Below are 23,671 nucleotides of genomic sequence, written 5' to 3'. Positions count from 1 at the left end.
AGAATATAATTCAGCAGCAGAAAGAAACTGACTTCAGTCTCAGCTAACAGCATGCTGTAACAAAGGCAACCACTTAACAACATTAACCACAGTCCACTAATCAGTAGAGTGTGGAATGTGGAAAACTCCGAGCAGAATTCAGGGTCTATTTGACTGTCAGAGAAAATTAGAAACAAAGGAAAGGAAATCCCCTGTGAGTTGTAGCAAACCGACTAACATAATAGAATAGCCTTGAGCATTACCTTGACTGCACTAGTGGTACTAGCAAGAGCCCTGCTAGTTAGATAGACAACAGGGCATTTTCAGCTTTATGCATCTCAACATGAAAGCGAAGTGGAAGCTTAATGGTTAAGATATTGGACTTTTGATCAGAAGGCTGTGAGTTCAAATCCCAGCACCACCATTGCTGAGCAACCTTAACCGCTCAGTGGATATAAATTAGACAATTGTAAACCACTGTGGATAATGGCATCTGCCAAATCCCACAAATACTATGTAGTGTCAACATGATATACACTATATGGGAAAATGTTTGTGCAAAAATGACCATAAGATTTGTATGTGCATTTTGAACATCCCATTCTGAGAGAATGTTCAACTAGATTTTATAATTTTATATTGAAGATTTGTATTAATTTAGTCACTTACTGATATAGGGTGAGGATGCCTGGGGTGTAGTTAGCATTCTAAATAATAGGTTTAAGGTCAGAGCTCTACAGTAAAGGAGGACTGAAAAAATAATAAGATGGTGGAAACTGAAAGAGGAAGACTGTAGTGTGAGGTTCAGGGAAGAGGTCAGGCAGGGGCTCGGTGGTGGTGAAGAGGGGCTGGATGACTGGGCAAAAGCTAAGGAAAAGGCATATGAGGAGTTGTATGAAAAGTTGGACACTAAGGAAGAAGAAAAGGATTTGTACCGATTGGCCAGGCAGAGGGACGATGCTAGGAAGGATGTGCTACAAGTTCAAGCAATAAAGGATGCAGATGGAAATGTGTTGACTAGTGAGAAGAGTGTGTTGAGAAGATAGAGGGAGTATTTTAAACAGCAGATGAAAATGGGAGAGAGAAGGTTGGATAATATGGAAACAGTAAAACAGGAAGTGGATAGGATTAGTAAGTACTAGAGTGAGAGCGGCGATTAAGAGGATGAAGAGTGGAAAGTCAGTTGGACCAGATTACATACCTGTAGAAGCATGGAGATGTTTAGAAGAGATGGTAGTGTAGTTTTTAACCAAATTGTTCAACAGATTGTTGGAAGGTGAGAGGATGCCTGAGGAATGGAGAAGGAGTGTGCTGGTACTGGTTTTTAACAATAAGGGAGATGTGCAGACCTGCAGTAACTACAGGGGAATAAAGTTGATCAGTCACACCATGAAGTTATGGGAAAGAGTAGTGGAAGCCTGGCTGAAGGAAGAGGTGACCATCTGTGAGCAACAGTATGGTTTCATGCCGAGGAAATGTACTACAGATGGATTATTTGTTTTAAGAATATTCATGGAGAAGTATAGAGAAGTTTAAAAGGAGTTGCATTGTGTGTTTGTGGATTTAGAGAAAGCGTACAACAGGGTGCCGAGAGAGGAGTTGTGGTATTGTATATACTGTAGGATGTCTTGTTTGTCAGAGAAGTATGTGAGAGTGGTGCAGGACATGTATAAGGACAGTGTGACAGTAGTGAAGTGTGCAGTAGGAACGTGGAGGTTGGATTGCATCAAGGATCGGCTCTAAGCCCTTTCCTATTTGCAGTGGTGATAGACAGGTTGACGTACGAGGTCAGACAGGAGTCTCTGTGGACTATGATGTTTGCAGATGATATTGTGATTAGTGGTGGGAGTAGTGAGCAGGTTGAGAAGAGCCTGGAGAGGTGGAGGTATGCACTGGAGAGAAGAGGAATGAAAATCAGTAGGAGTAAGACAATGTACATGTGAGTGAATGAGAGGGAGGGCAGTGGAGTGGTGTGGTTTAATTTAATTTATAAAATTATTTCATTATTTCATAATCACACACACTTTGGTACGCATGTTAGTTCTCACTTTGCGGTGTTTTGTGTTGTTTTAAGATTTATAATCACGCCCTTGCTATCACCCAAATGAGTCTGGTTCTCTCAAGGTTTCTTTCTCATAACATCTAGGGCTGGGGTGGCCAACCCGCAGCTCTCCAGCCGCATGCGGTATTTTTAAGACTTAAATGAGCTTGCCCCTACTGGGAAACCTTGTGGTATTTTCATCTCACGCACATGCGCATTTGACGAAAAATACCATAATTACCTCAAGCGAAGCGAACACGCACATTAAAAAAACACAAACACAAACTTCGATATGCAAATTGTTTATTGGTGGGAGAGGGAGAGTTTATATTTTTTGTTGAACCTAATGACAAGTCATTCTGCCTTATGTCAGGCATCATTAGCGCATTTCAAAGTTTCAAATCTTCAGTGCCACTTCTGCTTACTTCATGCTAACATCAACCAGGAATTTCCAAAAGGGACTGAACTTTACAAACACAAGTTGGTCACTTAGAAAAGTCAAGCAGAAAAGCAGGTACAGTTTAAACTGGTTTAGAACATTACACAAGCTAAAAAGCCATACAATGAAGGGGAGTTCATTATCATTATCATGTCATTATCATGTTGGTGTGTGACATTTACAATAAATCTGGCTGCGCAGAGGTGTGTGTGTGTGTGTGTGTGTGTGTGTGTGTGTGTGTGTGTGTGTGTGTGTGTGTGTGTGTGTGTGTGTGAGTATGGGATGGGTGATGTTCGTGTGTGCCCATGTGTATGATGTGGCTCTTTGCGGTAACAGAGTAAAAAATGTGGCTCTTGGTCTCTTGACTGGTTGGTCACCCCTGATCTAGGGTGTTTTCCTTGCCACAGTCACCCCAGGCTTGGTCATCAGGGATAAATACACATAATTCACTTCTGTAAAGCTGCTTTGAGACAATATCCATTGTGAAAATGCACTATAGAAATAAACTTGAACTTGATTAGAGTGCATGCAGGGAATCTGGCAAAAATATGCATTAGAACACAAATAGAAGACAGTGGTAATATGAAAATAAGGGCACTCTGGGACATAAAGTGGCCTGTAACTCTACGGTCAACAAGTCAAGTCAAGTCAAGTCAAGTTTATTTGTATAGCGCTTTTCACAACAGACATTGTCTCAAAGCAGCTTTACAGAAAACAACAGTGAAGGTGAATGGTGTGCGTTTGTCCCTGATGAGCAGCCGTGGCGACAGTGGCAAGGAAAAACTCCCTTAGATGATATGAGGAAGAAACCTTGAGAGGAACCAGACTCAAAGGGGAACCCATCCTCATATGGGTGACATCAAAAGTTTGGTCATAAATCTTTCAACAATACAGAACAATTTGTGATCATCATAGATCCAGCATCAGCTTCTCCATGCCAGGGCCTTTAAACACTCGGCATCTACTTCTCCATGATCATCCATAGGTCCATAATCTTCACGAGGTGGGACGTGACTGGAGCTGGCCAAACCTCAGGAAGCCTCGGGATGGGGAGAGAAAGAGAAGCAGTGGAGAGGAATTAGCGTAGCTGCTGTTCATGATATTAACAGCACAAGTTGATAATGTGCATGTGATCAGATGTTCTGGAGCACAAGGTTGTGATGTGATGTGCGTGATGTGTGTTATGTGTAGGCTTTGCTAAAAAGATATGTTTTTAATCTACACTTAAACTGGGAGAGTGTATCTGAACCCCGAACACTGTCAGGAAGACTATTCCAGAGTTTAGGAGCTAAATGTGAAAATGCTCTACCGCCTTTAGTGGACTTTGCTATTATAGGAACTACTAGAAGCCCAGAGTTTTGAGATCTCAGGGAGCGTGACGGATTGTAGCGTGTTAAGAGACTGGATAGATACATGGGAGCCAAACCATTTAGTGCTTTATAAGTGAGTAGCAGTAGTTTGTAGTCTATTCGAAACTTAATAGGAAGCCAATGTAGGGACGATAAGATTGGGGTTATATGATCGTATTTTCTTGACCTAGTAAGAACTCTTGCTGCGGCATTCTGAACTAACTGAAGCTTGTTTATTAATGATGCAGGACATCCACCTAGTAATGCATTACAGTAGTCTATTCTAGAGGTCATAAACGCATGGACGAGCTTCTCTGCATCAGATATAGATAACATATTTCTTAGCTTAGAAATATTTCTAAGGTGAAAGAAGGCTGTTTTTGTAACTTGATTGATGTGATTTTTAAAAGATAAGTTGCTGTCTAAAATAACTCCCAGGTCTTTTACCGTTGAACTAGTAGTTACAGAACAACCGTCTAAATGCAGGCTGAGATGCTGGAGCTTCTGTGTACTATTTTTTGGGCCGATGAGCAAAATCTCCGTTTTATCAGGATTTAATAGCAGAAAGTTATGGGTCATCCAATCTCTTATTTCTTCAACACACTCAGTTATGCGAGCTAATTGAGCTGTATCGCCTGGTTTGGATGAAATATATAAAGTCTAAGAGAACACATGAAAGCAGGGGCAAGGAGGGGGTTAGGGGCAACACAGTATCCCATTTCACCCTGAACCATACAGATTTGATCCTTTTAACAAAATGATTGACTAAACATTATGATTAAGTCCCGAACACTTATTGAAAGGCTTTTCCATAACTGTGGGGTTTTGTAAGAGCCTGTGCAAAGTAATGGAGAGTGTGTTAAAGAAGTGAAGAAAAGGGACGTAGGACGTTTTGGGGACAAAGGCCTGATTGAGATGGTTTGGACATGTACAGAGGAGGGCCATAGGGTACATTGTCAAGTCAAGTCAAGTCAAGTTTATTTGTATAGCGCTTTTCACAACAGACATTGTCTCAAAGCAGCTTTACAGAAAACAACAGTGAAGGTGAATGGTGTGCGTTTGTCCCTGATGAGCAGCCGTGGCGACAGTGGCAAGGAAAAACTCCCTTAGATGATATGAGGAAGAAACCTTGAGAGGAACCAGACTCAAAGGGGAACCCATCCTCATATGGGTGACATCAAAAGTTTGGTCATAAATCTTTCAACAATACAGAACAATTTGTGATCATCATAGATCCAGCATCAGCTTCTCCATGCCAGGGCCTTTAAACACTCGGCATCTACTTCTCCATGATCATCCATAGGTCCATAATCTTCATGAGGTGGGACGTGACTGGAGCTGGCCAAACCTCAGGAAGCCTCGGGATGGGGAGAGAAAGAGAAGCAGTGGAGAGGAATTAGCGTAGCTGCTGTTCATGATATTAACAGCACAAGTTGATAATGTGCATGTGATCAGATGTTCTGGAGCACAAGGTTGTGATGTGATGTGTGTGATGTGTGTTATGTGTAGGCTTTGCTAAAAAGATATGTTTTTAATCTGCACTTAAACTGGGAGAGTGTATCTGAACCCCGAACACTGTCAGGAAGACTATTCCAGAGTTTAGGAGCTAAATGTGAAAATGCTCTACCGCCTTTAGTGGACTTTGCTATTCTAGGAACTACTAGAAGCCCAGAGTTTTGAGATCTCAGGGAGCGTGACGGATTGTAGCGTGTTAAGAGACTGGATAGATACATGGGAGCCAAACCATTTAGTGCTTTATAAGTGAGTAGCAGTAGTTTGTAGTCTATTCGAAACTTAATAGGAAGCCAATGTAGGGACGATAAGATTGGGGTTATATGATCGTATTTTCTTGACCTAGTAAGAACTCTTGCTGCGGCATTCTGAACTAACTGAAGCTTGTTTATTAATGATGCAGGACATCCACCTAGTAATGCATTACAGTAGTCTATTCTAGAGGTCATAAACGCATGGACGAGCTTCTCTGCATCAGATATAGATAACATATTTCTTAGCTTAGAAATATTTCTAAGGTGAAAGAAGGCTGTTTTTGTAACTTGATTGATGTGATTTTTAAAAGATAAGTTGCTGTCTAAAATAACTCCCAGGTCTAATATTTCCTAATGGAAGCATGTATATTGTAAAAAGCAGGGGTCCCAGAACTGACCCTTGTGGCACGCCATAATTTACTAGCATTATCCTGGATAGCTCTCCATTTAAATCTACGAAATGGTAACGATTGGACAGGTAGGATTTAAACCAGCTTAATGCCTGTCCCTGAATACCGATGTAATTCTGTAAGCGATCGAGGAGAAGATCATGATCTATAGTGTCGAACGCAGCACTAAGATCTAGTAAAACTAATAGGGAGATGTAGCCTTGGTCTGAAGCTAAAAACAGGTCGTTAGTGATTTTAACTAGAGCAGTTTCTGTGCTATGATGGGGCCTAAAACCTGACTGAAACTCTTCAAAGATAATTGGTAGGAGAATGCTGAGGATGGAGCCACCAGGACGGAGGAAAAGAGAAAGACCAAGGAGAAGGTTTATGCATGTGGTGAAGGAAGACATGCAAAACTTTTTGAACGATGCAGATGTAGAGGACAGAGTAGTATGGAGACGGACGAACTGCTGTGGCAACCCCCTAATGGGAGCAGCCAAAAGAAGAAGAAGAAAATACAATTCATATTATATAATACTTTTTATTATATTATTATATTATAAAATACTGATGTAATTTGCTTGGTAACAGCCAAAATGTCTTAATCAGTCAATTAGAATCATAAATGTAAAGATTTGACTCAAAAGGTGATGTACACTTTTTAAAAGGTGAAAAAATGGCCATAAAGGGTACAAATCTATTTAAACTTACTGGAAAGGATTAATCCCCATCACTGCTGTAAACTGACCACAACACAAAATATAAAGAATTCAAAAACATTTTATGAGTCAGCTGTCCACAGTAATTCGTAAAGTACCAGCACAGTAATACATTCAGCAAAATGTGTCCAAATACTTTTGTCCATAAAGTCTAATATGCCTTTATTTTGACCATCAGTATTCTTTATTTTAAATAATGAAAATCACATTACAACATTAGTCTATAGTGAAATCCTGCTTAGTACAATCATTTTTACACTTCAGATGGGCCATTTATTTTTGTCCTTATTTTGTCCCCATTGTCCTTGTGCCCAGAAGTAATCCATAGAACTGATCCCTGATCTTCTGGAAAATGGTGATCATGAGCTTGTTTCCCTAGTGTAATCATCACTGTGTGTAACAACTCTCTGTGTAGTCAATGAAAGAGATTAAAACACCTTATCAATACAAATGGCTGCAACACATAAATTGTTTTTTTTTTTATGTTTTTATCTATGCAACGTTTTGTAATTTTGTTACTCTTCACTGAGAAAGATTGAAAGCACTTATGTATCCCTTTTATGTATATGTATAGGCATAACCTAATAAAACCACACTTTCATAGGACTGGAGGAAGGTTACTGAAAATAACTCACCTTGCCCTGAGCACTTGGGTTGAGAACATAACAAAAATGCTGCTCTGCATGGCTAATAATGTTTTTATACAGGCTCAGCACCTAAAGTGCACAAATATGACATGAATAAAAAAAATTATAATTCATTTAATTGATGATTTGCAATGTGTTTTTTTTTTATTTTAAAACAAATCTGTGATTATGTTCTCTTTTCTCAAACAAGCCCAGAATTGGCTCTGGTTGCAGACTCAAATATTTGGGCCAAGTGTGAAAACGCCTTAAATGCTTTGAGGATCCAACCTTACTACTGGCAGGTTGAAACAAGCATGCCTCTTCCCAGTCACTTCAGTCAATTTTCAAATTTCACTCTTGTTTCTCCATTGTTGGGATTACTGTAAACAATTGCAATTGTATTTTCAAAGTTTTTTAAAGAGTCCTGTGCAAACTGAAGGTTGGTATGGTGATTACATTTTTAGCATGCACCTTAACCTTGACACTCTGGTTTGCACAGGACTCTTTAAAACACTTTGATTTACACAAGACAGCCTAAACTGTACTACCTTTACATTTTTATATTTAGTATTTAAAGTTTTTATTGCATGCCTTATTGCCTTTGTTTGTGAATACTGCAGGTTTTTGTAAATTTCCCTCTAGAATGAAAGGAGGGAGTGAGTGAGGAAGGAAGGAAGGGAGGAATCTTTATTATGTGAATTATGACTATCTACTGTATCTATCTGTCTGTCTGTCTGTCTGTCTGTCTGTCTGTCTGTCTGTCTGTCTGTCTGTCTGTCTGTCTGTCCGTCCGTCCGTCCGTCCATCCGTCGGTCCGTCGGACTTACTTTCTGGTTTCCGGTAAGATTATAAAGCACAACATTTAAAAGATAGAAAACCCTGCCTCTTGGTGATGCAGTTCCTGCGAACATTTTCCCCTAAAGAGATTAATATCTCCCCTCAGGAGACATGTAAAGTAAATAACATAATATTAAGAGAGAAACTACCAGCAAAAGAAAGTGTTTATTATTTAAAAGAGGTTTTTGAATGATATGATGATTTAAGTAAATTTAGTGACACTATGAACAATAGTATATTTTTATGAATTAAAGGTATTTTTAATAATATTAAATTATTTATTTGTATCTGTAAAAGCTGCCCTGTTAAATTAGTGCAAACAAAAGTAATATATGTCTAAACTTTATTTTAATAAATCATCATCATTTATTTAATCACTTGAAAATTAACCATTTTAATTGTAAAACTAATCATCGACCAATTTGACTGATTCACAATTGTATTCCTGGGATGAGGATGATTTCTATGAGGATGAGGATGAATTCTAACCATGACTAAACTGTTCTGTCAGTGCAGATTCAATTTTTTTACATTTAAATTGCTAGCTCATTCAGGTAACCCTTTTTTAATTATAGCTGGATTTCTTTCAGCTCTATGAACAAAGTTAGGTAATAAATTGTTTTCTGTAAAGTCATTTCAGGGTTGTGACCTGGCTGCCTTTGTGTTTCCTGTTTCCTCTTTGCTCATCTCTTGTGAGTTACATTCCTAATGGTCATGTGAACAAAAGCATGTGAATCGTAGAGTCTCTGTCATGAAAAAAACTTTCACAGGGATGTTCACAAAACCCATTTTAAGATATATTGTAAATCTATATAAAAAAATAAATAAATACTAATAATAATTTAATCTGCTTTGTGACTCTCCTTCTGAGTAATTGCTGTAGATGAACAAAAAATAAAACATACTATTCCAAATCCAATATTCCAAAAGAAAATCCAACAAATCCAACAATATTGTCTTTTTCTATTAGTCACAAGTCTAGTTGACTTTTGGTACCATTAAAGATTTGTAACAAATGGAACTATTAGTACTCAGAAGTGGGGCTCAAATCATTGAGGACATTGTTAATACTCCTGTCCTCTAGGGTGAGAAAAGTGATATATTTATGTCACAATTTTCTGGCTCTCTGTTCAATTCTGAGCTTGGGTTACTGCATGTGTGGAATTTCTGTGTGTTCTCTCTCAGTTTATGTGGTTTTCCATCAAGTTCTCTGGCTTTCTCATATCTGCCACAACCATGCCAATAAGTACTTGGCTACACTGAATTTCTCCTAGGTTTGAATGTGTGTGTTCATGGTTACCTGTGATGGACTGATGTCTCATTCAGAGTGTATTTCTGTCGTGGTCCCACTGTCTACAGGATAGGCTCTACAGACCCTGACTAGGATAAAACGGTGAATAAGGACTAATGGATAAATGAATGTGTGAATCAATTAATTAATCAGTTCTATAGATGTGTAAAAATGTAATCCCTAAAGAAAACCCTGTTAAAACAGTTCAGCAACTAAAAACACGAGACTTATGCTGTATCACCCTTATGCTGCCTGAATGCTACTTCAGTGAATTCATAATTCATGTTTCTGCAGGTCCAAGAATGCATGGATGCTTCATGTGTTTTGACTTTTTGTTTTAAACTAGTACTCTGATGAGCTTTAAATAACGGAGAGACTGTTCCGGAGCTGAGAAGGAACATTGCAGAAACAAAGGCCACATTCTCCAGGCAGACGGGAAGTAGCAGCCCCAGTGCCCCTCCTTCTCCCTTTCTGCACCCCCATCACTCTTTTCCAACTGCCCCGCCTGTTTGTGTTCTACTCACATGGGCTGGGAACATGGGTGAGACAGAGAAAGAGTGAGGGAGAGAGAAGGAATGGGGGAAGGGAGAGGGGGAGTTAAAGGAACAAAGGAGGAATTTAAATAGCACCCCCTTCTACCCTTACCCCTCTTAGAAAACCCAATTGCTCATGAGCCCCCCTTTTATGTGTCTGACATGATGGGGGTTGCTCACCCGACTAGTGTCGAGTCTTTAGATAAGATTCGGCATTCACTCGGTGTGTGTATGTGTGTTTGTGTTTGTGTGATGTTTGAGGTTGAAGTGAGATCTAGAGGAGAATGGGGCGTATTTACACTATCACATAAGCAAAAGGCTTTCTTCCGCTTGCCCTTCTGCTCAGAAAAAGGCCCTAAACAGAGTGTACACCTCAACACCTGTCACTAAGACTGAGTCTATGTCGTATGGCAATACACTTTCTCCAAGTCTATGTAGAAGTCATGTAGGTCTATGAAATAAAAGAAGAGACACTTTGTGATTATAAGGAGATGCACATTTTAGTTTTTTGTAGAGTCTAGGCCCATTCAAAAGAAATATCTATCACAAAGAAACACATTCATGTGTTATAGACCTAAAATGCTCTCCATTTATTTTAAAAGGAAGAGTAGGAACTGGGAATATAAGTAAGCATTTCACTGCATGTCGTACCCTGTATGTAAGTGTATGTGACAAATAAAATTAGATTTGATTTTTTTTATCATTATTGCTTTGGAAGAAGAGACCTCACACGGCAGAAGCAAGTAATTTAAATCAGACATAATTATAAAGTAAATTATAAAACTTTTAGCTTATAGTAAAGCATTACCAGAGTTTCAAGTAATAACAACACTAATTATATATGCTCTGGCTGCTTCTTGAAATTTGTTTAGCACATATGGCCTAATACAGCCAACTAAACATGTGTCAATATGGCAGCTACTTCCTCCAACCCAAAGCTGCATACAACAATCCTTTCTTCAAACCATTGCCCAGTGACCTGTAGGAAATGCATCATAGACAAGGAAGTACTTTCAGGAAATTGTACAAGCAGACAAAAATGAGGAAGGGTGTATGTGACAGGCTTGCCTAATACAAAACATCTGATCATTGGCTTGTTCCTGAAGAACTAAAAAAATCCCTCCCAAAAAAGACAAATTCAGTTCAAGAATCTGATACATGCACATAAGCACTGAGGTTCCTACCATCTAAATCCAGTTCACATCTTGTCAATGCAGTTGCACAATTTTTCCAGTGGCAGTGCCATCCTTGTAAAGCATAAGTCATGTTGTGAAATATTCACCCTCAGCCACCAGGTGGCAATGTTAGTAAGGGCTCTTGTTTGTTTCAGACCCACCCCAAGCACGGGGAATTTAACTTCTGTAGCCCATTGAGTGACAGAAGGAATTGTATGTGAGACAAGTTCAGTAAATGGTAAAGTAAGCTGAGAATAAAAGACGTTTTTATGCCATCTGACATTAAAGCATTTCTATTATTGCAGAACTATCTAAAACATTTATATATTTATGGATTGAATGTCTTTTTTTTAGCCCAGCACAGTGTAGATAGATTTGAAGGACATGTGCTTCAAGGTGCCCTTGATTAACAAAGAGACAACCAAAGCAAGATACTCCTAATGATATGCTTTCAGCAGAGTTATTATTAACAGAATTATACCACCATGTTTTGCTTAAAAACGTCTTCAGATCTGGAGGTACAGAGTCAATATTTAATGTCTATATAATCCTCATGGCTATTTTCAAAAGGAAATAACCATGGGGAACTATCATGACCCGGCATTCTCTTTGTGAACTAGATTATACCAAGCCAAGGTGTGGTTCGATAGTGTACTATGATGAACAACGTAAGGTTCTCCACAGTATGTATGAGCAAGCTCATTGTGTACATTATTTCTTCAGGGTGACCACTATTACTTGAATTATATAGTTAATGTTACTTCTCATTTTCTTTTAAGCTGAAGTTTAATTCCTCTCTGTTTCTCTGTTTCTCTCCTTGATGGTGAGGCTGGCTGTAACATTTCCTTCTCTCTCTCGCGCGCGCGCTCTCCTGCTCTCCTGTTTGGAGATTAAATGGGCATCCTGCCAGTTTTTCATATTTGTTGGCAGCAAAGGGGCCAGCTAACTTCCTGGAGGGGAGGGACTTACTGAAAGGTTACATTTGCACAGTGTGCCTATGGAAAAACACAGAGTTGGGAAGAGCAGGGTTGCCAGGTACAGCTTTTGCCAGAATTGGGCTACTTTTGAAACGCTACCACAGGGTGGATTCTTGTTTCTGTTTTTGGTTTTCTGTATCTATGTTAAAATATATAAAGATGCTTAAGTAACGGAGATGCTTAATCTATTTATACTTCTCGAGGGACAATACCTTAGAAATTTTAAATATTTTAGAGTGGTCAATGTGCATCTTGTATAGCAGCATAGAAAGTGCGTATACCCTAAGTGAACATGTCAAAACTGTGTCCAAACTGTCAATATTCTGGGTGAGCACCATTGTTATTTAGCACTGCCTTAATCATCCTGGGTATGTAATTTACGATTCCTCCTTGCGCAGGGGCCATGCTAATCTTCTCTGTATCGTTCCAATTTTAGTATATGTGCTGCCGTAGCTGTACAGGTTGTTGCTGGAATCCTCTTCCACTCCTCCATAAAGACATCACAGAGCTGCTGGATGTTATACACATAGCACTTCTTCACCTTCCGCTTAAAGATGCTTTACAGGTGCTCAACAGGATTTAGGTCTGTAGACATGCTTCACGTTCAGCTTCCTCAGCAAGGTAGTTGTCATCTTCGCAGTCTGTTTGGGGTTGTTATTATGTTAGAAAACTGCCATTTAGCTCAGTTTCTGGAAAGAGGGCATTCACAATTTTACAGTATATGTTGGAATCCATGTTTCCCTTAATGATCTGCAGCTCCCCAGTATGAGCAGCACTCATGCAGCCCCAGACCATCATGCTACCACCACCATGTTTGACTGTAGGCAAGACACAATTTTATTGGTACTCCTCATCAGGGCGTCACCACACATGCTGGACACCATCTGAGCCAAGCAAGTTTATCTTAGTCTCGTCAGATCACAGGACATGGTTCCAGTAATTCATGCTCTTGGACAGGTTGTTTTCAGCAAACTGTTTGCAGGTTTTCTTGTGACCCAGCTTCAGAAGAGGCCATGCAAACCGACTTGTTGCAGTGTGCGGCATATGGTCTGAGCATTGAACAAGTGGACCTTCCAATTCTGCAACCTCTAAAGCAAGGCTGCAGCACTCATGTGTCTGTTTTTTAAAGTAAACTTCTGCACCTGATGCATAGCACGAGGACTCAACATCTGTGATTGACCCTTGCAAGAGTGAAACCTCGGTATGACCCTGGGCACTGGTCTGTAACTCAGTTTCAGGGTGTTACCGAACTTCTAATAGCCTTGGCCATCTTTGTGGAGAGCAACGATTCTAATGATCAAATCCTCAGAGAGTTCTTTGCCATGAGGTGACATGTTGAACATCCAGTGGTCAGTATGAGAGGATTGCACTCAAAGCTCCAAATTTTAACTGCTCTAATACAAGATACACAAATGTGTATGGTCCTATCAAGCAGACAAAAACATGAACATGATGAATAGGACATGTGGCTTTGCAGGGTTACATGATGTACAGCTGTTATTACTTATGGTGTACTCACAGTTATTGTGACAATAATAGCTGTATGTTGAGTCAAAGAAAAGTAATTCTGCTATAAAGCTGCACACTGACTACTCTAAAATATATCCACGTTTATTTTCTATAGTATTGTCCCTTTTAGAAGATCTACTAAAATTGTTGCTGAAATGTGAGTGGTGTTCTCACTTTTGTGAGATACTGTATTAAACATTTTTAAATAGACAAACCATAAACAAAACAGGGTTACATAGGGAATAGAGCACACCCTCTCTAAATCATTACTACTAGACCAATCATTATGTTTATCTTGTCTTGTTTTTAACTAAGTTTATAGAAGCCAACTGTTTATTTTTCCTATTTCTGTTCCTCGTTTGGATTTGTTCCTGTACTTGTATGCCTGGTGCTCACTCCTACATGCAGTACATACAGTACATGTTGTACTCAGGTTGACTTTTTTTTTAGAGCTAATTCTTTACTTTTTGACTATTTGTGTGTATGTAATATAAGATGATGTTAGGTCTTTTGTGAAATGTTGAAAACTTTTTTTAATACAGTTTTCAATACAATTTAATTCAAAATGTAAGCTGTTGTTTGACAATGCTTCCAAAAATAGTTTAAAACATCGAACAATGATAGATACTACGGTGAAGCAGTATATTTTGAGTTTTGCTATTAGGTCAATGTTTGAGATGGTGTTTAGGTGCTAAAGCGATTTGGTTTCTTTTTTGCTGCCGATCTGGCAACCCTAAAAGAGAGTTAAAGCTAGAGCACAAGCAGCTGAGAAGGCGCAGGAAGGGAGGAGGGATGGGGGACAGATAGGGTGCGAGAAAAGGAGGGGGATATATGAGGCTTGCGAGAGAGAGAGAGAGAGAGAGAGAGAGAGGCAGCTCAGGCTAAACCAAACGACTCTGCCGTTCTGCTGTACTCGGGTAATGGAAAAAGCCCTCCAGGGGAATATTCAGCATGCAAGAGTATCGAGTTGCTCTCCATCATTACAATGCTGCCTGACCCCCCCCACCCCTTTTTTTTTTTTCTCCTCTCCCATCTCTTTCCCTCAACCTCCTTTTCTCCTTTTTTTTCTCCTGCAGTTGCCAAAGCCTCCTTTCACTCCCCCTATGCTTAGTTTTTCCCCACCTATTCGTGTTTGTGAGAAATGAAAAGGCTTCCTGGGAGGCAAGCTATGGGCCACGGGAGGGTGTTTCAGGCCTGTTTGAAATAAGCACGTAGGGGTGTGTGTGTGTGTGTGTGTGTGTGTGTGTGTGTGTGTGTGCGCGCGCATGTGTAGTGAGCTACCTGGCAAGTTTTTGGGAATGAGAGTTTTGAAGACAATATGGTATAAAAAAATAAAGAAATAAATAAAAACACCTGACTTGTTACATCACAGTAAAAAAGACAGAAGCAGATAGAAAAAGGAATAGAGTGTGTGACTGAGAAGGATCATGAAAAGCTTTGGCAGTCACATACTGCAATGTTGGGTGTCTGTCACCTACACCTTCATTTGCACTATTAAGCGATTTTGTGCACAGAACGTTAAATATCATGTAAGATAATGAAAAGTATTTCATGATTACAGCTCAACCAATCTTCTTTAGCTTTGCACAGCTTTGGCAGCAGACTTAAACCTGTTTCCTGAGTTCTTCCACTTTTAATAAAAAGAACTGTCAAAAAAGTGTCACTGGAATTCTGGTTTCTAGTTGACTTTTGTCCACAACTCGTGTTTTTTAGCAAATTAAATTACTCAGTGTTTGTGTGCTGTTTGGTGTTACACATTAATTTATGCAGTACCCAATGAACAATGAACAGTGCTCTTAGCCCTTCTACTAAATATCATTACTTCCCAAATTTTGAACAAGCCTTATACCATGAGGACTCATCAAATACAAAAATCATCATATAAAGTATTTTGCAACTGGCAAGGTACACTGTATCGCTGTGTCTGAAACCACTCCCTATTCCTATATAGTGCACTATATCAGGTGTTGACTATTTTTTGTGGTGTCCAAATTCTGAGTAAACAGCTTCATTCCCTATACTCGTACATTCATTTATACCCACAATGCATTTTGATTTAAATAGGCCGACTGATTATTGCCAACTATATGCCATTACTGTAACATGAGACAGGGCAAAAGAAAATCTTCCCACGAAAAAAAGCCAAGATTAGCACAAGTGAGTACTTTTATGTCTTTAGCTCTGGAGTCAACTTAAGGACACTGACGGAAAACCCTGTAAAAATGTTCTGTACATAATGTAGGTTTATATACTTATTTACTACTATTTATTATTGTTGATCTTTATTTCATTTTTAATAAATAAATAGATCGATACATAAAATTAATTTTATTTTGATTGTTTTTTTTATATTTCACTTTATTATATTTCTGGTTCTTTATAAAAAAAACACGATATTAATTGAATAAACATGACAGCCAATTGTTTTGCTGTCTTTATAGAACAAATCTTCTTCTTCTTTCTGCTTGTCCCATTAGGGGTCGCCACAGCGGATCATCTGTCTCCATACCCCCCTGTCCTCTACATCTGCCTCTTTCAACCCAACTACCTGCATGTCTTCCCTCACCACATCCATAAACTGCCTCCTTGGCCTTCCACTTTTCCTCCTTCCTGGTGGCTCCAACCTCAGCATTCTCCTACCGATATACCCCATGTCCCTCCTCTGCACAAACCATCTCAATTTCGCCTTCCTCACCGTGTCTCCAAAACCTCCTACATGCGCTGTCCCTCTAATAAACTCAATTCTAATCCTGTCCATCCTCGTCACTCCCAAAGAAAAGCTCTGCTACCTCCAGCTCCCCCTCCTGTCTTTTACTCAATGCCACTGTCTCTGAACCATACAACATTGCAGGTCTCACCACAGTTCTATAAACTTTCCCTTTTATTCTTGCAGACACCCTACTATCACAAATCACTCCTGTCACTCTTCTCCACACACTCCACCCTGCCTGCACTATTTTCTTCACTTCCCTAACACACTCTCCATTACTTTGCACTGTTGACCCCAGGTACCTAAACTCCTCCACCTTCTCCACCTCTTCTCCCTGCAACCGCACCACTCCACTGCCCTTCCTTTCATTCACACACATGTACTCTGTCTTACTCCTACTGAATTTCAATCCCCTTCAGGGCCGATCCTTGATGCAGTCCACCCTTCACCTTGAACCAGTCTGCACAGCAGTGCACACTTCACTGCTGTCACACTGTCCTCATACATGTCCTGCACCACCCTCACATACTTCTCTGACACACCTGACTTCCTCATACAATACCACAACTCCTCTCTTGGCACTCTGTCATAAGCTTTCTCTAAATCCACAAATACACAATGCAATTCCTTCTGTCCTTCTCTATACTTCTCCATCAACGTTCTCAAAGCAAATAAGGCATCTGTGGTGCTCTTCCTGGGCATGAAACCATACTGTTGCTAACAGATGGTCACCTCTTCTCTCAGCCTGGCTTCCACTACTCTTTCCCATAACTTCATGGTGTGACTGATCAACTTAATTCCCCTGTAGTTACTGCAGGTCTGCACATCTCCCTTATTCTTAAAGATCGGTACGAGCACACTCCTTCTTAATTCCTCAGGCATCTTCTCACCTTCCAGAATCTTGTTAAACAATCTGGTTAAAAACTCCACTGCCATCTCTCCTAAACATCTCCATGCTTCCACTGTTGTTTTCTGTAAAGCTGCTTTGAGACAATGTCTGTTGTGAAAAGCGCTATACAAATAAACTTGACTTGACTTGACTTGACTTCTACCGGTATGTCATCTGGTCCAACCGACTTTCCACTCTTTATCCTCTTAAACGCTGCTCTCACTTCCTTCTTACTAATCCTATCCACTTCCTTCTTCACCAACTCCACACCATCCAACCTTCTCTCTTTCCAATTTCCCTCATTCATCAGCTGCTCAAAATACTCCCTCCATTTTCTCAACATACTCTCCTCACTAGTCAACACATTTCCATCTCCATCCTTTATTGCTCTATCTTGCAGCACATACTTCCCAGCTCGCTCCCTTTGCCTGGCCAATCGGTACAAATCCTTTTCTTCCTCCTTAGTGTCCAACTTCTCATACAGCTCCTTATATGCCCTTTCCTTGGCTTTCACCACATCCCTCTTTACCTACTGCTCCATCTCCTTGTACTTCTGTCTACTTTTCACAACATTGTCGATCCCAATTTTGTTTTGCCACCCTCTTTCTCCTTATGCTCTCCTGCACTTCTTCATTCCACCACCACATCTCTTTGTCTTCCTTTCTATTTTCAGATGTCACACCAAGTACCTTTCTAGCTGTCCCCCTTGTCTAGCTACACTGTCCCCTGCCAACACCTTACAGTCTCCAATCTCCTTCAGGTTGCATCTCCTACATAGAACATAGTCCACCTGTGTGCACCTTCCTCCACTCTTATATGTCACCCTATGATCCTCCTTCATAAAATAAGTGTTCACCACCTGCCACATTACCTTAACCAATGTTGCCTTACTCCCTTCCCACTTGGTCTGCTGAACAAACAACATGTCTACCTTTCTCCTCTTCATCATATCAGCTAACTCTCTCCCTTTAGCAGTCATAGTACCAACATTTATCCAAAATTCCACTTTCCTACACTTCTCCTTTCCCTGCCGGCTTTGTAGACGTCTTCCTTCTCCCTTTCGGTACCTTGTTGGCTAACGATACCTGTGGTGGTCGTTGGTAACCCGGCTCGGCTGATCCGGTATGAATTTCTTTTGCATGATCCGCATATTTGATTTGGCACATGTTTTACGCTGGATGCCCTTCCTAACGCAACTCTCCCAATTTTTCCGGACTTGGGACTAGCACTAAGAGTGCACTGGCTTGTGCAACCCTAATGGCTGGGTTATCTTTATACAACAAATGAATATTGAAAAAAATTACTGTTGCACGATATATCACAGATGTTAATATAAGGTAGGTGTAAAGTTTATAATAAAATTGACCCCGAAATCCTTTGCACTTTGACACTTGATATGTTTGAATGTGTTTCAGTGTTTAAATTCACTCACTTATTTTCATCTGCCTTCTCCTCATATTGTGAACGCAACTGCCATACACTAAAAAGAGATTAATGAATAAGTAAACAAGTGAGCAATTTCCGACACAGCTTTGATTTTAGATTTGATGTGCCCCCTAGTAGACAATTTACTGGAGATACAAATTAGGACACAGCGCTCTACTGTCTTCACTTCCATTTATAGTCACTGCACCAATTTACATGATATTTGCATAAAGTTACTCAACTTGGTAGCATTGCTGGACACGCCCACATCTAGTCACGAATTGTCACATATATATTCATATTGCTCATATTGCCAAAACTCTTACTTGACCAGCTATCATCAAAATTAAATGTTTTCTGGTCACTTCATTGATGCAAGTCGCTGAATGTGTGAACTTATTTTTTCGTAGTTTTTCTCCAAAATATTTTTCTGGGTAAATATAGACACATGGCACACATGTAATAATCCCATAATAAGACATTGACAAACACATTTCGTAGATGCTGCTTTGAATATGTTAAGCATATTTAATAAACAGTTACAAATCACTGCCTTTAAAAATAATGAGTTCTGTTGGGCCATAAGGAAATACTGCATTCTGCATAAAGTCTTATTCTGCATTAATTCCTGTCTAGGTATAATCTTGTCTTTACTCATTTTATACATACAAAGAACAATATCAATAAGCAAATCTTCCCATCTCTCTCTCTCTCTCTCTCTCTCTCTCTCTCTCTCTCTCTCTCTCTCTCTCTCTCTCTCTCTCTCTATTTTGTCTTGTGAAATGTTGGGTTCATTTGATTTTTGGCCTCCCTAATATACAGAAATTGTACAGACCCAGTGCAATAAGGAACAATAAAGTGGTCAGTAAAAAGTTTAAAGAAGTAAAAAAAAAGGTCACAGTTGGTCAGTATAATTCAGAAGCAATGATAAGTAGCCAGTTAACAGTTCAATAAAAATAACAACTAAAAATAAGAAGACTAGCGATACTGATTCTCTATCTGTAACTAGTGTAACAAGGCTCTAACAGGCTACTCTAAAGTCCAAACTACCCCAAACATGTCTAAATGTACCACCATCTATCAGGCATGTGACAGTGTTTATTCCAGTCGAGGGACACAGGCTGTGTGCAACCTCATTTTAATCTTATTGCACCCTCTCCCCTTGCCGCCATCCCTCCTTTCTCCCTCCCTCCTTTCACTCAATGTATGTGTCTGTTTCCCATACCAGACAGTGTCTAGACCAAAGCAATTATAGACATGGCTTGAGCATCTTACTGCTGCTCAATGACTGAGGGCTGCAGCTCCAGCACCATTTTGACAGAACACAGTAGAGGAGGGAGTTGTGGTGCGGGAGCAGTAAGGGGTCACTACAAGGTAGTATAACCACTCAGGCCTCATTTGTCTTACCTATACTTTTGTCTTACCGTACCAACAGCCCCAAATTCCAAAGATGTAAATAAAAACAGAATGCAAAGCTTTGCAAATCACATAAACCCACATTTTATTCACAACAGAACATAGAAAACATATGTCTGAATGTCAAATGTCTGAACTAAGGAAATGTGCCATTTTGAAAGATAAGGTAATTTATTTATTTGATGTCTGCAACATGCTTTAAAAAAGTTGGGACAAGGACATGTTTTTTTCTACCGATTAGCATGCTGTCTTTTTAGTTGGAGAAATGCTTGGACTGCAGGCAGGTAAGTTGAGCAACAGACTCAAACAGACGACTACAAAGTTGTTAAAGATGCAGTATATGATTTAGCATTGTCATGCCAAAATATGCAAGGATTACCCTGAATAACACTACAATTTGGATGGAAGCATTTGTTGCTCTAAAACTTGTTTCTACATTTCAGCATTGATTGTGCCTTTCCAGATGTGAAAGCTGCCCATTTAATAGGCGCTAATGCATCCCCATCAGAGATGCAGTCTTTGTGATGAACAAGCCTGGTGGTCCCTCTCCTCTTTAGTCCAGAAGATGCAGCATCAGGTTTGCAAAAAGAATGTCAAATTTCAATTTGTCTGACCACAGAACAATTTTCAACTTTGCCTCAGTCCACTTTAAATGAACATTGGCTCAGAGAAGATGGTGGCATTTCTGGATTATGTTCACACATGGCTTCTTCTTTGTATGATAGAGCTTTAGCCTGCATTTGTAGAGGACACAGAAAACTGTGTTCACAGATAATGATTTCTGGAGAAGTTTCTGAAACCATGCTGTGATTTCCATCGATCCATTGCAGATTCATGCCTGTTTTTTAATACAGTGTTGCCTGGGGACCTGAAGATCTATATTGATTTTCACCCTTGTCCCTTGCACACAGAGCTTTCTCCAGATTCTCTGAATCTTTTGGCGATATTATGTACCGTTAATGATATTCAAAGACTTCACACTTTTAAGTTGGATGTACATTATTCTAAAATAGTTTTTGCAATTTCTAGGCACAGGTTTTCGGAGATTAGCAAACCTCTACCCTCTAGAGACTCTGTCTCTCTCTTTTTATACAGAATAATGCTACTGACCTGTTGCCATATAACCTAATTTATTGGAAAATGTTCCTCCAGCTGTTTCTTTTTAGTAACACTAACTTTTCCTGCCTTTTATTGTTCCATCCCTTTCAGATGTGATTCAGCCATCAAAAACCTGAATGAGCATGCTGAATGAGCAGGACTAAATGCAAATAACCTGACTGAGAGTGCCAAATCTTAGTCCATTCAGGACATCAGATCAATTTGTAGAAGTTTCTGCCAAAGAGTTGCCACCAACTGTGAGAGCAGCACTGGAAACAAACGTCTCACTGTACATTTGGTGGCCACAATCAAGACTAACATAATTGCTGAATTATATGAGTGTGGGCAGGGTGTGCAGACAGTAAAGTGTATATATATATATATATATATATATATATATATATATATATATATATATATATATATATATATATATATATATATATATATATATATATATGTGTGTATGTACAGCATGAGGTACAGTATTGTTCAAAATAATAGCAGTACAATATGACTAACCAGAATAATCCAGGTTTTTTGTATATTTTTTATTGCTACGTGGCAAACAAGTTACCAGTTGGTGCAGTAGATTCTCAGAAAACAAACAAGACCCAGCATTCATGATATGCACGCTCTTAAGGCTGTGCAATTGGGCAATTAGTTGAAAGGGGTGTGTTAAAAAAAATAGCAGTGTATGCCGTTGACTGTACAAACTCAAAAATATTTTGTACAAACATTTTTGTTTCTAGGATTTAGCAATCCTGTGAATCACTAAACTAATATTTAGTTGTATGACCACAGTTTTTTTAAACTGCTTCACATCTGTGTGGCATGGAGTCAACCAACTTGTGGGACTCTCAGCTGTTATTCCACTCCATGATTCTTTAACAACATTCCACAATTCATTTACATTTCTTGGTTTTCAGAAACAGCATTTTTGATATCACCCCACAAGGTCTCGATTGGATTAAGGTCAGGGGATTGGGCTGGCCACTTCATAACATTAATTTTGTTGGTTTGGAACCAAGACTTTGCTCGTTTACTAGTGTGTTTGGGGTCATTGTCTTGTTGAAACAACCATTCCAAGGGCATGTCCTCTTCAGCATAAGGCAACATGACCTCTTCAAGTATTTTGACATATGCAAACTGATCCATGAGCCCTGGTATGCGATAAATAGGCCCAACACCATAGTAGGAGAAACATGCCCATATCATGATGCTTGCACCACCATGCTTCACTGTCTTCACTGTGTACTGTGGCTTGAATTCAGAGTTTGGGGGTCATCTCACAAACTGTCTGTGGCCCTTGGACCCAAAAAGAACAATTTTACTCTCATCAGTCCACAAAATGTTCCTCCATTTCTATTTAGGTCAGTTGATGTGTTCTTTGGCAAATTGTAACCTCTTCTGCACATGAGGGACTTTGCGGGGGATTCTTGAAAATAGATTAGCTTCACACAGATGTCTTCTAACTGTCACAGTACTTACAGGTAACTCCAGACTGTCTTTGATCATCCTGGAGCTGATCATTGGCTGAGCCTTTGCCATTCTGGTTATTCTTCGATCCATTTCGATGGTTGTCTTCCGTTTTCTTCCACGTCTCTCTGGTTTTGCTCTCCATTTTAAGGCATTGGAGATCATTTTAGCTGAACAGCCTATAATTTTTTGCACCTCTTTATAGGTTTTACCCTCTCCAATCAATTTTTTTATCAAAGTACGCTGTTCTTCTGAACAATGTCTTGAACGACCCATTTTCCTCAGGCTTTCAAATGCATGTTCAACAAGTGCTGGCTTCATCCTTAAATAGGGGCCACCTGATTCACACCTGTTTTTTCACAAAATTGATGACCTCAAGAAGCGTGCATATCATGAATGCTGGGTCTTGTTTGTTTTCTGAGAATCTACTGCACCTACTGGTAACTTGTTTGCCACGTAGCAATAAAAAATATACTAAAAACCTGGATTATTCTGGTTAGTCACATTGTACTGCTATTATTTTGAACAATACTGTATAATCTACAGCAGGAGGTATAACATTTGGAAATAACAATTAACAAATAACAATTGCTAAACATACTGGCAGTGAGAATGAGATGTTAGCACTTGACTTGTGGTAACAATCCAGTTCATATGTTAGGCTAGCTATGAACTATAAATGTTTCAACAACTTAACATGTTTTTTCAGATAGCATTATAAATGGCAAGGTGTTTGGAGATAAGGGGTGTGTACAGAAGACCTGTTGTATACTGAATTACCTTAGTAGGTTCAACAGTAAACAACTGATAAAATGAAGAAGAACCACTCATCTGCATTACCCATGTGTGGCAGTGATTCGTGAATGGAGGGTGGAGCTGGACAAAACCAGCGGTAAGACTAGACCTGTAACTGATGAGACTAGACCTGTAACTGATGAGACAGTGCACTGTTTCAGTCTGGCGATGCCAATAAAAAGTGAAAGAAAGCCTCTTGGGGAGAGAGAGACATCGTAAGCAGAGGAGA

At 39.5% G+C, this 23,671-nt stretch overlaps 1 protein-coding gene across 1 annotated transcript in view; it reads right to left on the bottom strand.

Annotated features, from left to right (window-relative positions):
* Positions 1-23,671, bottom strand: part of LOC310720668 (uncharacterized protein) — a gene marked incomplete at its 5' end in the record, with an annotated part of 579,035 nt that overhangs the window by 160,443 nt on the left and 394,921 nt on the right. The window contains one exon of the mRNA XM_083531443.1: positions 23,082-23,187. Coding sequence (XP_083387569.1) covers positions 23,164-23,187 — 24 coding nt within the window. The 3' untranslated portion in view covers positions 23,082-23,163. The remainder of the gene's footprint in view (positions 1-23,081; positions 23,188-23,671) is intronic.

Source organism: Silurus aristotelis (assembly GCF_946808225.1).
Source record: "Silurus aristotelis genome assembly, chromosome: 26".
NCBI classification, from domain to species: domain Eukaryota; kingdom Metazoa; phylum Chordata; class Actinopteri; order Siluriformes; family Siluridae; genus Silurus; species Silurus aristotelis.
The sequence above is the reverse complement of the archived record's forward strand: the minus strand, read 5'-3'. Positions and strand labels throughout refer to the sequence as shown.